This window comes from Ostrinia nubilalis, chromosome Z (genome assembly GCF_963855985.1).
Source record: "Ostrinia nubilalis chromosome Z, ilOstNubi1.1, whole genome shotgun sequence".
NCBI classification, from domain to species: domain Eukaryota; kingdom Metazoa; phylum Arthropoda; class Insecta; order Lepidoptera; family Crambidae; genus Ostrinia; species Ostrinia nubilalis.
This window is the reverse complement of record NC_087119.1, coordinates 6,698,718-6,716,562: the sequence shown is the minus strand read 5'-3', so window position 1 is coordinate 6,716,562 and position 17,845 is coordinate 6,698,718. Positions and strand designations below refer to the sequence as shown.

Sequence of the window (17,845 nt, the reverse complement as noted above, 5' to 3'; positions counted from 1 at the left end):
AATAGACGCCTCAGTAAATTTCAACCCTACCGCAGTTTCTAAGTTTCTAATTACGCTGCCACGGCCTCGGTTATCATAGCATGAATCTGTTGGCGTTTGCAATCAATAAAGTCACCTAATCTGTGGCTATAAAGGTTGAATTCGCCAACGTTATCTACAATGCAGATAACAGATGGTGTACAAAACTATTGACAATGGCTCATGGGGTAAAAAATGAGGTTATCCCCAGAAAGGGGTTTAAACATTAATAAAGTTGAATTAAGATAAGTGCGCGTGTGAAGCAGAAGCTTCTGATTCTTCTGAAGAAGTAAGAAAGGATATTTTAATGATAGCGCGACATTCAATTCACCGACAGGAATATTACCTGCGACGGAGATATACGAGTATAATACTCATCTTTACAATAGATATTTTCTATTTTGGGATTATATTCATATCACAAACTTATTCATAACTTAGAAGAAATTTAACTACACGCTTCGATAAATACGAGTGTATTGTTGGCAGTAAAAATCGTAAGGGAATTTTTGGTGGAAAAAATATTTCAAAGAAACCAATTTTATTTGAATCCAAAATCAGTACGGCTAGCACGAAAAACTTTCCGAGTGCGAATCGTTTGCGTATTCGAATCGCCATCAAAAGATTTAGTACGAAAACTACAACAGCGCCCTTGTGAACGTGTCATAAAGTGAACTTAGTATGAGAAATGGTTGCACGAAACTTATTTTGAGAATCAAAACTGTCACGTTATCGTTTAATTCGAAGGTTCAGTATCGAATTTTGTCGAATACGCAAATGATTCGAAGACGAAAGTTGTTCATGCTAGAGTTACTGAGGTGGAATTGTGTAAAGCAATCGTTATCGATTACGATTGCTTTACACAATTCCACCTCTGAACAGTAAATTCATGTTTAAAAATAATAAAACATTGATTCTCCAATAAGATCATGTTGTCTTGGCGAGCATTGTAATTTAGCGTTTGTGCATTGCGGTCAATTTTATTACGTTGGTAGTTTACGGGCTGTCCGGCAGTTTGAATAAATAATAAATACATAGTAAGAGTTTACTGGTGGTGGGTGTGTGTACTGGTAATAAAAATAAAACGTGACTCTGCATTAGCGCTGCGAGGGCAAAAGGTTTCTCCAATAATCTATGACCTCCTCCCTCCGCCTTAAAATACATGCCGAGATTATTAAGGTCACGATATAATTATGCACCCGAGCATACAAGGATAAATTAAAGAAAGCGACATGAATGAAACAAAGTGAATTTGCAAGCATAGCGTGCTGCATATAAAGCAGAGGATCGCAAACTTTTTTGTTTGTCAGTCATTTTGTTTCTTTTAATAAACAACCGATCATACGCTAGTTAGATCAAGGATAGATTTCTGTAGTCAAAGATGAAAAAGCACCCCACCGTCACGTCAAGATATTTCTGTATGAGAAAGGCGTGAGTTCGTTTTATTTTTTAAACGATTTTATTTACTCTAATTAGATTACTGTGTCTAACTTTAAAAGGTGTAAAAGAGACAGATATACATACAGCAGTGATGGCCAACAGGTCGACCGCGGTCTACCGGTCGATTTTGGTAGCCCGCGAGAGTTAAATAAACTGAACAGAATGCTTGAAAATGAAAAATGTTTTATTTCACTCTTCTAAACTGTACCTTGCAGCCGACCGCAAGAAATATTTTCAAGCATAAGTAGACCTCACAGGTCAAAAGTTTGGCCACCCTTGACATACAGTCATGGCGACAAAAAGATACCCTTGCGCGCGCGCGCCTTTACGTGTCGAATAGCACTACATATAATGGGGGTATTTTTCACGTAACAATTAGGTCTTACGTATCTATTTATTACGTATCATACTCCATTAAAGTACTAATAGATCTAAGACGCAACACCACTTTGGCGTGGTCTAGTTTTTGTTTTTGTGATTAATGACTCATACAATGTATTCTCCCTGCGCGGAAAATCAAGCACTGGAATATGACGTCAACTAACAGCTTGCAGTCTCAGACTCTACCAAACGATTGAAAAAATCACTCTAGACATTTACGAGTACTGTGCTAAATACTTTAGTAACGATGCTAGGACAGTGGTTTCAGTTAGTGTGATGCAGTTAACTAGCAAGCAGGCCACTGTATTAGGTTTAATCTAACTAATCTAACACTGTTGGAAGTGTTGTTCCGTAACAAACATAGAAGTGAACTTAAGCTACATAAAACAACGAATTCGCATATTAAATAACGATATATACGGAAAGTTTCTGGCGTGCAGAGCGTGCAACGGTTTGAAAAGAATACGCGAAAATTGGGGTCAGTCGGTGACGTGCATTTGGGTTGGGAAAGCTTAATTCCAGATGTGAACTGCCGCGAGCTAATCATTATGTCTAAAAAAATAGAATAACAAGAATATTAATAAAGAAAGTATTATTTTACACATAGATCTCGCTTATCGGATCGCCATCGGATTAACGATTTTTGGATAAGAGTAAGATTAACCGAATCAAATCCTTTTGACATAAATATGTATAAAAATATGTCGCGTAAAATATGTCGTATTATAACTAACTATACTATACATATAGGGCGCAGGTAAAAAGTCGTGGCATGTGCAGTGTGCACCTGGACGATTACGCGACACGATATACCTATTCTATCGGCTATCGGAAAAAGTAGATGAGACGGTTATGGAGTTAATCGCACGTGCATTGCGGCTACTTGAGACGCTTGTCGACACCTTTTGACTATCTTCCCAAGATATCTCCAAAAGAACAAGGGTTAAAGTGATGAGAGCTGACGGGAAGGATCTGCGAGAGACAAAACATGCAACCTGCATCCTGTTTTACAGATTAATCAAAGTGACAGAACAAAAGGGTAAAGCCCAACATAGCCATCCGGCGTCCCCATTCCAGAATAGCATGCGTGGGCATTTCTACTCGGCAAAATGTATATTCTCCTGCCGATGAGCATCACCCTCAGACAGATTATTTATTTTCTCAATCCTGTTTTTACTGACGGAGTGTAGATGACAGGCCTGACGGTAGGCAATAAGATACGGAATTGTAAGCTTTATGGTACGTAAATATATCGATAGTGGAAATATCAATTACTGTAAGGGACAAAACACGACTTTTCAGGAGAGCCAAAAAACGATTTTTTTTTTCTTTATACCTCAATATCTTTTTATGTGATGTTACGATTTAAATAGTTTCTATGACAAAGTTTCTTAGAATTATCTGTTCTTTCATAATATAAACGCCAAATTTTCGAAAAATGGGTAGTTTAAAAGATAGCATGTCCCTTACATTAAAAAAACGAGCTTGACTGTACCTTACAATGTTGAAATTTCACAGTATGGAATGTCATGTATGTTGTAAGGTACATTTAAGAATAAACACGACAGTAATATTATTGTAACTTGACAATTTTAACATTGAAACCTGATGTAAGTAGAGGTTGCATTCGAGTATTCATTAACAAAACGAAGAGAAGAGATAGAAACAAGACAACTTAGTGTTCACAAATGCAGTTGGAGGCATCAAATACACATCACCAACAAAACATTTAGTCACTGATGATGCCTACGTCTGCATTTGTGAACAAGTTGTCTTGTTTCTATCTTTTTCTGTTCATTTTTACGCAGTTAGGTTTTTTTTTCAATCATCGTTCGTTCGTTTTAGCCGAATGACGTCCACTGCTGGACAAAGGTCTTCCCCCAAGGATTTCCACAACAACCGGTCCTGCGCCGCCCGCATCCAGGCACCTCCTACAACCTTCACCAGATCGTCGGTCGACCTAGTGGGGGTCTACAGCACATTACGTCTTTCAGCTCGTGGTCGCCACTCAAGAATTTTTCTGCCCCAGCGGCCATCAGCTTTGCAAGCTACGAGCTCCATCCACTGCCACTTGATTTTAGCGATTCTGCGGACTATGTCAGTCACTTTGGTTCTCCTGCGGATCACGTCATTTCTGGTTCAATCACTACGAGCATAGCACGCTCCATCGCCTTTGACCTTGAGTCTTCTTATGAGGCCCACAGTAAGCGACCACGTCTCAGATCCATAAGTTATCAAAGACTTTTGTCTTGAGACAGTGCGATATTTCAGACGTGAGAATATCACGAAGCTTCCTGAACGTTGCCAGCCGAGTTGGATTCGACGATTGACCTCTTCCTCGAAGTTAGACCTACCTAAGGCTGGTTTTAGTGTCACGCAGACCGTCAGTGCGGATCGCTCCGCACAGCCAATCTGTATGAACTGATAGGGAGCGAGCGATTCCTGCGGACCGCATTACTCTAAAACGCTTCCTCGAAGTTTACAGATCGGCTGTGTGAAGCGGATCCGCACTGGACGGTCCGCGTGACACTATAACCAGCCTAACTGGACTGTTTGTACTAGGTACATATAAGTGTCAACAACTGCCGAGTGTAGAGTATCCAACCTTTAGAGGAGTGGGTGCAACACGGACATTTGACATGATTTTGTCTTGTCCATGTTTCATTTTAAGACCCCCTTGTTGAGAGGCTCGACTCAGGCCATTGTGCATTGTGCCTAGATCTTCCACGGTCTCAGCCATGGCTATGATATCGTTTGCGAATCGAAGGTGGGTTATTTACTCACCGTTGATATTTATGCCGAATCCGTTCCAGTCCAGAAACAGTTTCGGAGTTTTCAGTTCCCCCTGTCTGCTGCTGCAACTGGTTTCGAGTCTTGATCCTGGAGACGGAACGACATTGTGGCGTTTTCGTACAAGCCTTTCAACATTTCGATGTATCGATATAGGTAGTCAATTTGACACCGTTGGAGAAACTGTAGTAGGTACTGCCCAGGTCTCGATCGAAGCTTTCTCATAGTCCACAAACGCCAGGCAAAGTGACTGACTATACTCCTCGGTCTTCTGTATAATCTGCCGTGGCGTATGTATGTGGTGTACTAAAGCGATTGAGAGATTGAGAGGCTGGAAGTCATCGAGCTTACGAGCGAGACGATTCGTAATGACTCTCGAAAACAGCTTGTAGACATGGCTCGGAAGTGAGATGGGTCTATAATTCTTCAACAAGGTTTTGTCGCCTTTTTTGAAGAAGAGTGTCACCACACTTCTGTGCCATACCGTAGGCGTTTTTCCTTCGAGGATGACGGAATTGAACAGCTTCTGAAGAGCCTTCAGCCCCTCGGTCAAAAACCCAACTGCGTAAAAATGAACAGAAAAAAGATAGAAACAAGACAACTTAGTGTTCATAAGTGTAGTAGGAGTGGGAGGCATTAAATGCATATCACCACCAAAAAAAGTAATTGATATCCTATATGCATATTAACGTAAGGGCCTAATTATAATAAGTCAAAAAGTTTTAAATGAAGTAAGGTTAAATGAGTTCAAAAGTTAAAACCAACAGTTTAGGGTAAGGGCTGAATTGTATTATTAAAAGGAATTTACGTCCTTTAAATCATTTGTTTCCCCAAAAGTCGTATTCAGACGACTAAAAATGTTTAAGGTAAGGGACATTTTTTTAAAGATATCAACATTTCAAGTATACCAATCGATAGAGCCGAAAATTCTGAATGCGTTGGTATATATAACTCATTTTGGCCAAAATGTCCCTTACATTAATTGATACTTCCTCTATCGATATGATTAAAAATATATTGTTTTAAACTTTCGTGGTCATTAACATAATAATTAATTATTATTTTATGTACTCCTTGATCATGGCGCTTGCAACAGAGCCGAAATATCGGAAACTCGAAATTAAGGTACATGGTAGCAATGGCAATCCCGTCAATAATAATTATTATGAATTAAAATGACTGACTACGAACTAATAAAATACGTAAGTAAAATTGCCGTAAGAGCGTCTATAAAAGATTATCCTCACAGAAGTAAATTCACAATAAAATTGTTTAACAAAAACAATTGACCTACAGAGATAATGCTGCAGAGGACAGTAACAACACATACGTGAATGTGAATGCATTTTCCATTAATGTTAATTTTTAATGATGTCTAGATTATTAATAAGCAGGAATGCTTAATAATTACCCTTATAAGAAGGCTTCAGATTAATAATGGAGCATAATTATAGCTCAGCCTTTGTTCTCACATTGTGTGCTTTGTAATAAATTCTCAGATTGTTTTGTATCATTTAAAAATGCAAGAGTCAGTTGCTTCAATTATATTGATGGTTGTTTCAGTGATATCCAAAGCTTATGAACATATTAATATTGCCTGTCTTCACCAGTCATTTTTGTCATAGAATTTCCAATTACAGATCAATGCACAAATTTAAATTAAAGTGTATTATTATGTCAAGTGTCGTTAAAAATAAAATTACTCCACTGGTTTTCTTAACATGTTCAGTGTTCAGCGGGGCACCTAGAACTACCAGCTATTGGAATATTTTAGCCCGTACACTTGCCTAATGCCATATTCAGAGTCAATTTTACTCAGAAATACTTTGTTTGTAAATATTGTTTTATGAGTTTTTTTATTTATTTATAAGTTGACTTTACAATCAGTTCTACAGAAAATAACAAAATTGATATCATGATAATGTTTTCATTAAGTACGAAAATGGTTTATTTTCAAAATATTTGTAACTTTTTTCATATTTCGCTACTTAATTTTCATACTTGAAATATTATCTTTTAACTAATAATAATCATTTAATAAATTTATCTTAGATATAAAATTTTATTGAAGAAACCCATACATGCTTATATCAACTGTAGTGATATCTCATTTTCTCCCAACTTTATAATAAGTTATTATTTAGAAATACCCATCTAGGCTACTCTGAAGGCAAATACTGCATAGTTGAAAATAAAATAGAAGTGGGCATATAATATAATTAGTATACCTACTTAGTGCATTGTCTGTAAGGCATCGGCAAATTACAGAATATGTAAATGTTGTCCAAAACAATAACATTTAGTTCCAATTAACATAAAAACTCAATTCAGAATACAGCCATGTCCATGTGTAAAGATTTATTATTTTTTCAATGAATCAAGCTTATTCTCAATTTCCAAATAATTTTGTGATAAGGTAGTTTTACCCTCACTTTGAATAAATATTGAATGTTTTGCAATAGTAATGTTCACAAAAAGTATATAAATCCGTAGCATAGTCCGTAGCATTGGAGAGCCAGAGAATAAAATTTAAAAGAATAAAGATTAAAGTCTACTTACCATTATTAGCTGAGCCTGGATCATTTTCTTCAGTCTTCCACTTGTTCAATTTAAATACAGTCCATACTAACACAATTTATGAAATATAAAATACTAACTATGGAGTTAACAATACAACAAATTATTTACACAATAAACCTCAACCTTAATTTTACAGGATAACTATAAAAACTTAACAAGAACTTTTAACAAGATCAAAACATTGTCATTTTGACTGCCTGCCTCCTATCAAATCTGTCTTGACAAAACTGTACAAACTTAACTAAAACAAATGAGTAACGATACTTGCATAGGTGTCGAATGAACAGACGTAAACAAAGCATTGGTTTACTGAAAACAAACGAATAAACAGCAAAGCGATCAGGCATAAAATTTATAGTTAGTTTCAAATTGGAATATTCCTTTTCTACTGTACCTACATTGCGTAAAATTCACATTGCACTATTATAACTTCTCTATCTCACTACAATGAATTTAGAAAGTCCTAAAATAAGTGCATGTCTTTTTAATAAAATTCAGAATTGACAAGTTTAACAAATCGTCTCCCACTGCATTTTGTACAATCCTACGCCATATTTGCAGAGACAGATGCTGCCAGACGAAAAAAAGAAATTTAATTTTGCAAATAGTAGTTTTCTATTACATATCTGTGCCTGTTGTGGAATAAAATTTCAAATTAAAGTTAATTTTATCTTTTCTTTTCAAAAGTAAACATTTGAATGTGTGGACTCACTACGAGCTAGTTTACAACTTTCACTAGTACTCGTATCTTTTGATGCGCGCTCACATCTAAAAACGGATGGTTTGGATTCACGCGACTTTAGGTCTGCACTGCGTCGTCTCCTACCTACAACAAATCAATCGTTTCAGCCAAATGACGTCCACTGCTGGACAAAGGACTCCCCCACAAGGTTTTCCACAATGAACATCGCCCGCATCTAGGCTCTTCCCGCGACCTTTACCAGATTGTCGGCCCACCTAATAGGAGGCCTACCCACGCTACGTCTTCCAGCCCATGGTCGCCACTCGAGAACTTTCCTGCCCTAACGGCCATCGTTCCTACGAGCTATGTGCCCCGCCCACTGCCACTTGATTTTAGCAATTCTGCGAGCTATGCTACCACTTTAACTAAAACTGAATTACATGTAGATAGGTAGGTAAACAGAATGAGGATCATTTCGATTTTTAGCTGTGAATGCAGATTTATAGGGCTAAGAAATCCTTAATACACAGTGCAAAAATTTTTGTTCTACGACAAAAATTGACGAAGTTATGGCCAAATTACTAAAAAAGTTCACTGACCGCCCGGCGCGGGGACGATGACGTCATTATATCCGATCCGAACGCTGCCGGCGTACTGCGTGGATAGAAAATATTTTTTTCTAGCCAAATTATCAGTTTTAGAGAAAAACTTGTAATGACATTTATTCATCAGAATAAAGTAAGCTATCGATAGGTAATTTTTAAAAATGGAAATTGTGAAAAATAACGCAAAAAATCCATACGCTCATACGATTCAATGGCACGCAGAGACGCGATTGGGGTCTCCGCGGTGGTATATTTGGCGATTTATTCAAATAAAGTGTACATAAGTGTTGTTAGAGTCATATCTTCTTCCAAGTAAAATATAAAAATGTATAAGTATTAATTTATTTACTTCTAACAATAAGGTATAACTTCTAACAATATGACATTGCTATGAAAATCATTTCGATGTACACTTAATATAATACCTACCTGTTATTTAGTTTTTCTGAGTTAAACCTACGCACCTACCTATCTATTCGCCGTTCCCATGGGCGGGCCAGCTGCTGCAGGAAGGACAGCCGCTCCGTGCTGGAAATGTATTTAATCTTAGCCTAGAAGCTGGGTATGACTACCCCGCCCCTCTCCTCTCCCCAGGTCATAAACTGGGCATGACTTCCCCCTCGGCCCGAAGTTGGGTATGATTTACCCCCCCCCGGCCCGAAACTGGGTATGACTTGACCCCTCCCCCTCCCCCCAGGCCAGAAGCTAGGTAAGGCTTGCCCCTACCCCCAGGCCATAAGCATAAGCTGGATATGGCTCCCCTTCGGCCAGAAGCTGGGTATGACACCCCCCCCCCCATGCCAGAAATGCCAGAAACTGGGTATGACTTGACCCCCCCCCCCCTCCCCCAGGCCATAAGCTGGGTAAGGCTAGCCCCTCCCCCCAGCCCTAGAAACTGGTTATGACTTGACCCCTCCCCCCCCCCCCTCTCCCCAAGCCAGAAACTGGGTATGACTTGCCTCTCCCCCCTCCCACCAAGGCCAGAAGCTGGGTAAGGCTTGCCCCTCCCCCCAGGCTATAAGCTGGGTATGACTTATCCCCCCCCCCCCCCCCAGGCCAGAAACTGGGTATTAGCATCATATTAAGTATTATTATGTTCAATACAAACAATCATTAAGTTACACTCACCCCAACCGCGTCTCCGCATTGCATCGAATCCTATGAAAATGTGGTTTTTGGACATAGCAATACTTATTTTTCACAATTTTTATTTTTAAAAATTACTGGTCGATAGGTTACTTTATTTTGAAGAATAAATGTTATTAAAAGTTTTTTTCTAAAACTGATAGTTTAGCCGGAAAAAATATTTTCCATCCCATTAGTACGCCGGCTGCGCTCGATTCGGATATAATGACGTCACGCGGCCTTGCGTACGTTGACTTTTAGCGGCAAAAACGGCCTATGTTTATTACTTAATATCTTCGTAAGTAATGGTCCGATTTGGATAATTCAAAAAGATATATCTTTCTTATGTCTTAAAGATTAACGTAGATACTAGTTTTATTGAATTTTCTACAACAGTACTGATCCTCATTATAAAAGAAAAAAAGAAAAATATAAACAAAAAATGGAGGTTTCAAAAGTTACATTTTCGGTGTAGTAGAAGCAAAAGGTACTAGTCTCAGCATAATGTTGAGCTACAAGCTCAACGCAGATTTTCAGATTGGCCCAGAAACTGGTTGATTATGTTGGCAGGATAGTGTGTGTTTTTGAAGCGCATATTAATTATTTCTGTGTCTGTGTAAGTGTTTGAGTGTGTTTTAACTAAGTAATATGTGTTTTTGTTTTGTGTTATTAGGTGTTTTGTGTTTTCATAATACCTAAATGTTAGGGTGTGTGTTTCGTGTTGCATTGGGCACTAGTACCTCCATGACTGTGGGGGGTTTGCATTAAACACACGTCCATAAAGTTGCAAAAAAAAGTAAATAGCATCACATCATTCACATCGTTCGTTTCAGCTGGGTTCAGCCAAATGACGTCCACTGGTGGACAAAAGGACTCGCCCGAGGATTTCGACAACGATCGTTCACGACTTCCACATCACCTAATATCTCGTAAAATTCGACTTCTCGATAATCTATCGACTTCTTTAATCGCTTTGCCAAATGCCTGCGTCATAGAGTCGTCTAGAATCACAGATATGGATTAGAGTAGATACAGCAAGTTGATCGTCAAAGCGTGCCATTCCGATATATCCAAATGGACATACATGGTCGAGTGATGTTGATGTAATCCGATTACAACAATCAGTTACGATGATTTTACGAGGACAGTAGTACGAATACGGTAGAAAGAAGAAATTATTTACGGATTGAGAATTGTAATTAACAGCACAAGTAACAAATAATTAATTAAAATAAAGTAGCAGTAGAAGAAGTATAAAGTAGCATTGTTTTTAATACTTAACCTGTGATGTACTCTTAAGAGTTAAAACCATGGTCCCTGTATGTGGTGCACTCATACCGATCCCAAGGAACCGTACTTACTCATAACAATAAGACACACACTGATCCATGTATTCATGCACTTGACAAATTTTTATCTTGAAACTGTTATGAAAAGTTAATAATGTGCAATGTTATATGGTCTAGGTGCGAGTGAGACAGAGATATCGTCTTCTCTCTCTAACTGTCATGGCGGTTGTTCTGTATTTGGTTACGAGTTGCTAAAAGTTAATAAATACATTAATTTGTCAAGTTTAAGCCCATTTTTCATTTATATTTTATCTGAAACGCTGGTAGGGTAAAAAAAATAACGAGATTTGACGATTTACAAATTGTACGATTTACGAATTAATTTATTTAAAAAGGTAAATAAATATGTTTTTGGTTTTGTATTTAACAAATTATCAGTTTTATCGGAATTAATTAATTTTCGAATCGAGTCACACGATATCTTTCGATGACTTTGCGAATGCAGTACGATGATACGATTATTTTTACGTTGCGGCAATCACTAAAATTCGCTAAAATGACACTAATGACGTTTAAAAAGTGGCACGCTCGGCTTCATACAATTTTTTTCACATGCTGCATCTATCCATATCTGTGTCTAGAATACTCTGAAGCGATCGACTTCCATAGTTACAGTCGTATATATGTTACGGTCAAAGTGATAAATGTGAAAATTATGAATAATCGCCGGTTATTATGAATAATTACCGCATGATTTGGTAAATGTGATTAATATGAGGTCATTTATGTGTGTATAAAACTAAATAGGCGGCTTAGGGGTGGCCCAAGGGCCACCCCCGCCGCACCTTAACCTATTTTTCACTTTAAATCAAAACATTATGTTATAGGCATCATGGAAAAGTAATATTATGCAAGAAACATTCCAAACTCATTATGCCAAATTATATTAATATATGATATCAAAACGTTCAAAAGTTTGGCTGTACACGAGCACGTACACAAGATGTTGTTCTCTTTTATGAATTTTGTTAGTACTAAGGTTGAATTATTAAATTATAATCACTGTTAAATGTGATTAATTTATCACTTTTACCGCGACTGTCGGTAATTATTCATAATAACCGGTTATTATTAATAATTTTCAATTTATCACATTAACCGTAACATATACATATACATTGTACTTGTATCGTTGACACTTTTGCACTTGAGATTAAAATCGATATTTCTAAAAAGGTCACCTTGCCCGCCCTGCTTCCCCTCAGTAGGTGTGGGAAGATTGGCAGCACTGGCAAGCAAAAAACAGATTAAAAAACGTAACTGTCTTTGTGCTAGGGTGGGACGAATTTGTATCGATTCTGCATACCGAATATTAATTTATTAATCGATTAATCAAATCAAATTGTATTATCATTTTTATAAAATATTTATTGAAACAAAAAGAACCTTTAATAAATTCTCACATTAAATCGTTATTTACTTTTTGAATAATGATCAAATCAATTAAAAATTTTCCTAATTTACTAACTCAGCTACGGGTTTTATAACTAAGCAAAATTTTACGTTTTACAGCTTCAACATATGAACCTCAAAAAATACAATTCCAGCTTGAACTAGAAAACATCATAATTTATTAATTAGCATTTAAAATAATACATCGTATTCTTTTTTCATGAAAATAATAGTCACTGCATGAATCTGTTTGGCGCTAGTGAGACGGACGGTGGGCGCCACCGGTAATCTGCATTACAAGTTATATTTACAGAAGCTAACATCGACAATTTATAATGGCTGTAATAGCGTTTTTTTTATGCTCATTGATAGAAGCTGACTTATCAATTCAGAGGACAATATAGATTTTTAGAGAACAAAACTACTATTAAAAAGAAGCCGGTTTAATTACTACTCAAATCAAATTAGGTATGCTGTCAAGTCTTGGCACTACTTTAAAAGATGAACTACACTGAACCGTCCCACCTCACCCGTAACATTGTCAGGGGGGCGCCACAGTCAATACCAGATCGCCGGTTCCGATTTTTGCCAGGTTTGAAAACACTGAAATTAATGTCATTTGCAGGAGGGCGCTGCCATCAAATCCAGGTTACTATTAATTTCCAATCTTTGAAGTTTCAAAATCGTTAAACTATAGGAGGGATAGGCCTGTTTTGAGAAATAAAAAAAGTCATCTCGATAAATTAATACAATACTATTAATTTCTGTAACTTGCTGATAAATAATGTGCCAAATAAATGTATTTTTCTTTCTTTTTTACAGAAGCGATTATTTGAAGTGCAGGTTCTTCTATATCGATTGTTAGTTATTCAATTACTTACAACCCTACTCATGCCATTGCCTGCTGGCTGAATCGCAAGCTGTCTGTTTTCCTATGTATTACTTTTCTCTATGGTCTGTTTGTGGTTTTTGATGATACAACACATCGTTTTGACTCTCTATTTATTTGGAACTGATTTCTTTCTTTGCAAAGTTTTATTTTGTTTGTAAAATGAGTGAGTAAAATTTTGCACAACATGTTATTTCCCGTTAAACACCATAATAATTGTGTTACAAATATTGCTTCAGATCATGGTGAGGACAGAGAAAATCTCAGCGATTTTCTTGGAGAAGCTGAGCTTCAACAATATTATGAACTCTTCAGGTAATTTTTGACCGTTTATAATTTTCGTTATTTTGTTTTAAGTTTTTATTAGTTTTCGTCATTTTTATGATACACTAACATACTCGGAGTGCTTTTAAAACGGCCTCTTCTGGGCGTACCACAGTAGTTTGATTTTAAAAAAAGGTGGACATACGATCGAAAGTCATAATTTCACCGAAACAAAAATTGTTTTGGATAGCATTTTGAATGCTGATCAACATTTGTCATTATGCATTTTTCGATAAAACGAGCCTTTCATGCTTAAAAAAAATATGACAAGAAAATTTGTATGGAGAAAATTTTTTTTTATTTTTTTTCTGGCTTCTGTTGCAAACTGTAGCGGTCAAACCTTATGTAGTCGTAAGTACCTATGGTGCCTAACATTACTACATAAATACTTTTTGCGGGCACGCGCGGCGAAGCGAGTAATGGACATGCAAAATTTTAAATATTTTTTTTTATTCATTATTGATTTTAATGCACTTAAAGTAATTATTAATAGATAAATATACTTAGTCTAACTTACTACAGCCCCCTATTACCTCATTTCACGCTAAAACCTTTCAAACTAGAACCTAAGTTTGTAGGTACTAGGTAGTCTAAGTTGTTTTTATTGTCATTATAATATTCACTACTGGTCTACTGGTTATCGTTTAAGATAGATTAGGTAGATGTCAACCCTTTACCTAGGTATATACCTTGGTGTGGCGTGTAAATAGCCACACCAGGAATAAAAATTGCGGGGAAGGAAGATGATGCGGGGGTCGGCTGGTGACTCCAAACAACTCAAAAGTACAGCTGCATAAAACGGAAACCACCAACCTGCGGATCAGAAGACGGAGACCAGGCTTCGAGGGTCGACCCGTCGATATTTCTTGCGGTTTTGATTATTTCAATTAATATTCAGATTCAGCGGATTTTTCACATTGACTTCGTTGACAGACGTTCCAAGACAACATAGAGTTTTTTCTTAATTTTCTATAGAGGTTTTTCGCGAAGGTTGGCTCCTGCGAAGGTGCTGGCCCCGAATCCGATAAACAGATTAGTGGGAAACCATCTCATGCAGCTAGATAATTTGAGAGTTGGAGCCACCGAAGAAAAGGAAGAGAAGAAAGTTGGACATAGGCCCAACCATACCTACTTCTTGGCACTTATAATACCGACATACATGATTTAAAAAGTCTTCAAGCAAGAACCCTTGACTTCAATGGTTATGAAAGATTTTTTAACTTTCTAGAGTAGTCCTGAATAGATCCTTAAATCATTTTGACTGTCATAATCGATTACAGTAGGTAGTGGGTTCAGTAAGGGTTTCAACCCATATAGTAAACAATACATTTTTATGGCTCTCCATTCAGTTAGTCAAATAATTCCATCATGAATGGAAATATCCGTAACCCTCTTCTACACATTATTCCTCATCCATCATCATTTCAACCATAGAACGTCCACTGCTGAACATAGGCCTCCCCCAATGATTTCCACAATGGCCGCTTGGTGGTGCCCTGCATCCAGCGCCTTCCTGCTACCTTTATGAGGTCGTCGGTCCACCTTGTGGGTGGACGTCCTACGCTGCGCTTTCCGGTACGTGGCCTCCACTCCAGAACCTTGCTGCCCCATCGGCCAATAGTTCTGCGTACTATGTTCCCTGCCCATTGTCACTTTAGCTTGCTAATCCGTTGGGCTATGTCAACGACTTCGGTTCGTTTACGGATCTCCTCCTCATTTCTGATTCGATCTTGTAAAGAAACACCGAGCATAGCCCTCTCCATAGCACGTTGTGCAATTTTGAGCTTATTTATAAGGCCTATATTGAGAGGCCACGTTTCCGAGCCGTATTGCCACACATTATTGCAGATCCATTATGTACACCTCTAGTTAAAACCTATAGTTTTATATGCCAGCTAACGTACACAAAAACTACTGATACATGGTGCAGATAATGTGATAACATTTTTGTGTACTGCAAACCTGCCTATTGGATTCTTTCGGAAAAAGTAAGTATGTGAGTGACTTTGATTATTTTGAACACTCTGATCAAGATAAGTGAATAGGCTAAAATATCTTTTTTTGATTGTTTTTCGAACGAAGATAATAATTGAAGACATGAATGGAAGAAGGTGATAAATGTCGGATTTCAGATTTTTCTCAGTTCGATGATTGGGTAAAGGTATGATTTATGCTTTATGTTTGAGGCTACTTATAAAGGTGTTATGTACGTTATCTTTTAAGACGAAGGGAAAGAAACTTACACCTCTTTAAAGGAGCCAAAAAAAAGAATATTTTTGCGAAAGTATAAGACTATTCAACAGAAGAACTAGAAATTACAGTTCTATCAAAATTGAAACTATCCCGCTACCTACTGTAATCGATTATGACAGTCAAAATGATTTAAGGATCTATTCAGGACTACTCTAGAAAGTTAAAAAATCTTTCATAACCATTGAAGTCAAGGGTTCTTGCTTGAAGACTTTTTTTAATCATGTATGTCGGTATTATAAGTGCCAAGAAGTAGGTATATACCTAGGTAAAGGGTTGATATCTACCTAATCTATCTTAAACGATAACCAGTAGACCAGTAGTGAATATTATAATGACAATAAAAACAACTTAGACTACCTAGTACCTACAAACTTAGGTTCTAGTTTGAAATGTTTTAGCGTGAAATGAGGTAATAGGGGGCTGTAGTAAGTTAGACTAAGTATATTTATCTATTAATAATTACTTTAAGGGAATTAAAATCAATAATGAATAAATAAATATATTTAAAATTTTGCATGTCCATTACTCGCTTCGCCGCGCGTGCCCGCAAAAAGTATTTATGTAGTAATGTTAGGCACCATAGGTACTTACGACTACATAAGGTTTGACCGCTACAGTTTGCAACAGTAGCCAGAAAAAAAATAAAAAAGATTTTTCTCCATACAAATTTTCTTGACATATTTTTTTTAAGCATGAAAGGCTCGTTTTATCGAAAAATGCATAATGACAAATGTTGATCAGCATTCAAAATGCTATCCAAAACAATTTTTGTTTCGGTGAAATTATGACTTTCGATCGTATGTCCACCTATTTTTAAAATCAAACTACTGTGCGTACCGGTGGTTTTTGCCCATGCGAATTGAATCCTCATACATATTAATCACTTTGCGCAGTTGCATTCGTAAAACTGATATATAAGGACATTAACAAACTGCCTTGCGAATATGTTAATGATATTTTTGTTATTGCAAACTTTTTTGTTCAAGTGCTGTAGATATTTTTGAGAAGTACTTTTCGACCACGGTCCATTTAGATCTTGAAGTCGTAGTTTGAATTATTAATACATGTTGAGGTATATTCCAGACAATTTCAGTTATCTATCTCATTTATATATTATGCCTCTCTCTATTAAAATGATTTCTGATGTACTGTTAAATCAAATTATTAACAAAAACATTTTCATCTTCAAAGTATCATATCAGATTATCCTTTAGACATAATATCAAACAAAAGTGATGCTTAGTAAGGCTGGCTTAGATATTTAGGTCATGTTAGTCACAAAAATGATTGTGCTAACAGTTACCTTTATTTGGTTCTTGCACAATACAAACATGCTTATTGATGACTGTCATTTGGATCCTGCAAATATTTAGTCAATCACATTTTGCCAATGGTTTGGGTTTCAGGATTATTTTTGTTGTTGCTTCCAAAATTGGCTGCAGAAAAACATGCAAATCTATGTTTATTTTAAGCAGAAAAATCACAGACAAATTATTCATAAACTTTTGATTAATTATGAAATTACTTGCACTTTCTTGTATTGGGTTTATTTGCATCACAGCATTTTTCTAGTTGTGCTGACATCCTTGACTGCTTGGCTTTATTTTTTGTTTTTTTAAATATTCTATTATATTGACATTGCTTTTTATTCTCTAAAGCTGTGTTTTTTCTACACCTAATAATGTGCTATGCATTTGTCGGACCGATGATCCAATATTAATTATGCATGTCTATAGGTAAATAGGAAATTCAACTTTTTTTTTCTTTGTTCCAGGGACATTTTGAAGGTCACGAAAGTGTCCCAACTTAAATTTGTAGTGACCGAAGACTTGGTTCATATTGGACTATCGAAGCCAGAACAGCGCCGATATAAAAAGATATATTCGAAATACTTTGCCCACTCATACATTCACAAAATAAAGAAACTACTTACCTCAAATAAAAAACATGAAACTGTAAGACCTACTACAATTTTTTTTATTTTTTTTTAAAATATGATTTGTGTATTGAAATATCT

General features: G+C 36.6%; 3 protein-coding genes across 8 annotated transcripts in view; 1 reads left to right on the top strand and 2 right to left on the bottom strand.

Annotated features, from left to right (window-relative positions):
* The window catches only part of LOC135087179 (neuronal calcium sensor 2), a 191,913-nt gene extending 184,234 nt beyond the window's left edge, over positions 1 to 7,679 (bottom strand). The window contains exons 1-2 of the mRNA XM_063982026.1: positions 7,608 to 7,679; positions 7,189 to 7,518 (exon numbers count right to left, since the gene is read on the bottom strand). The gene's annotated coding sequence lies outside the window, so the exon portion shown is untranslated. The remainder of the gene's footprint in view (positions 1 to 7,188; positions 7,519 to 7,607) is intronic.
* Positions 1 to 7,699, bottom strand: part of LOC135087177 (neurocalcin homolog) — a 203,657-nt gene extending 195,958 nt beyond the window's left edge. For 2 of the 6 annotated variants that reach the window (XM_063982020.1, XM_063982022.1), the window contains exon 1: positions 7,604 to 7,692. The gene's annotated coding sequence lies outside the window, so the exon portion shown is untranslated. Of the gene's footprint in view, positions 1 to 7,603 lie in introns of all 6 variants that reach the window. The other 4 variants (XM_063982021.1, XM_063982023.1, XM_063982018.1 and 1 more) reach the window with 3 other exon arrangements.
* Positions 7,700 to 13,328: 5,629 nt separating this feature from the next.
* Positions 13,329 to 17,845, top strand: part of LOC135087158 (activated Cdc42 kinase-like) — a 58,559-nt gene continuing 54,042 nt past the window's right edge. The window contains exons 1-3 of the mRNA XM_063981994.1: positions 13,329 to 13,417; positions 13,491 to 13,566; positions 17,603 to 17,783. Coding sequence (XP_063838064.1) covers positions 13,414 to 13,417; positions 13,491 to 13,566; positions 17,603 to 17,783 — 261 coding nt within the window. The 5' untranslated portion in view covers positions 13,329 to 13,413. The remainder of the gene's footprint in view (positions 13,418 to 13,490; positions 13,567 to 17,602; positions 17,784 to 17,845) is intronic.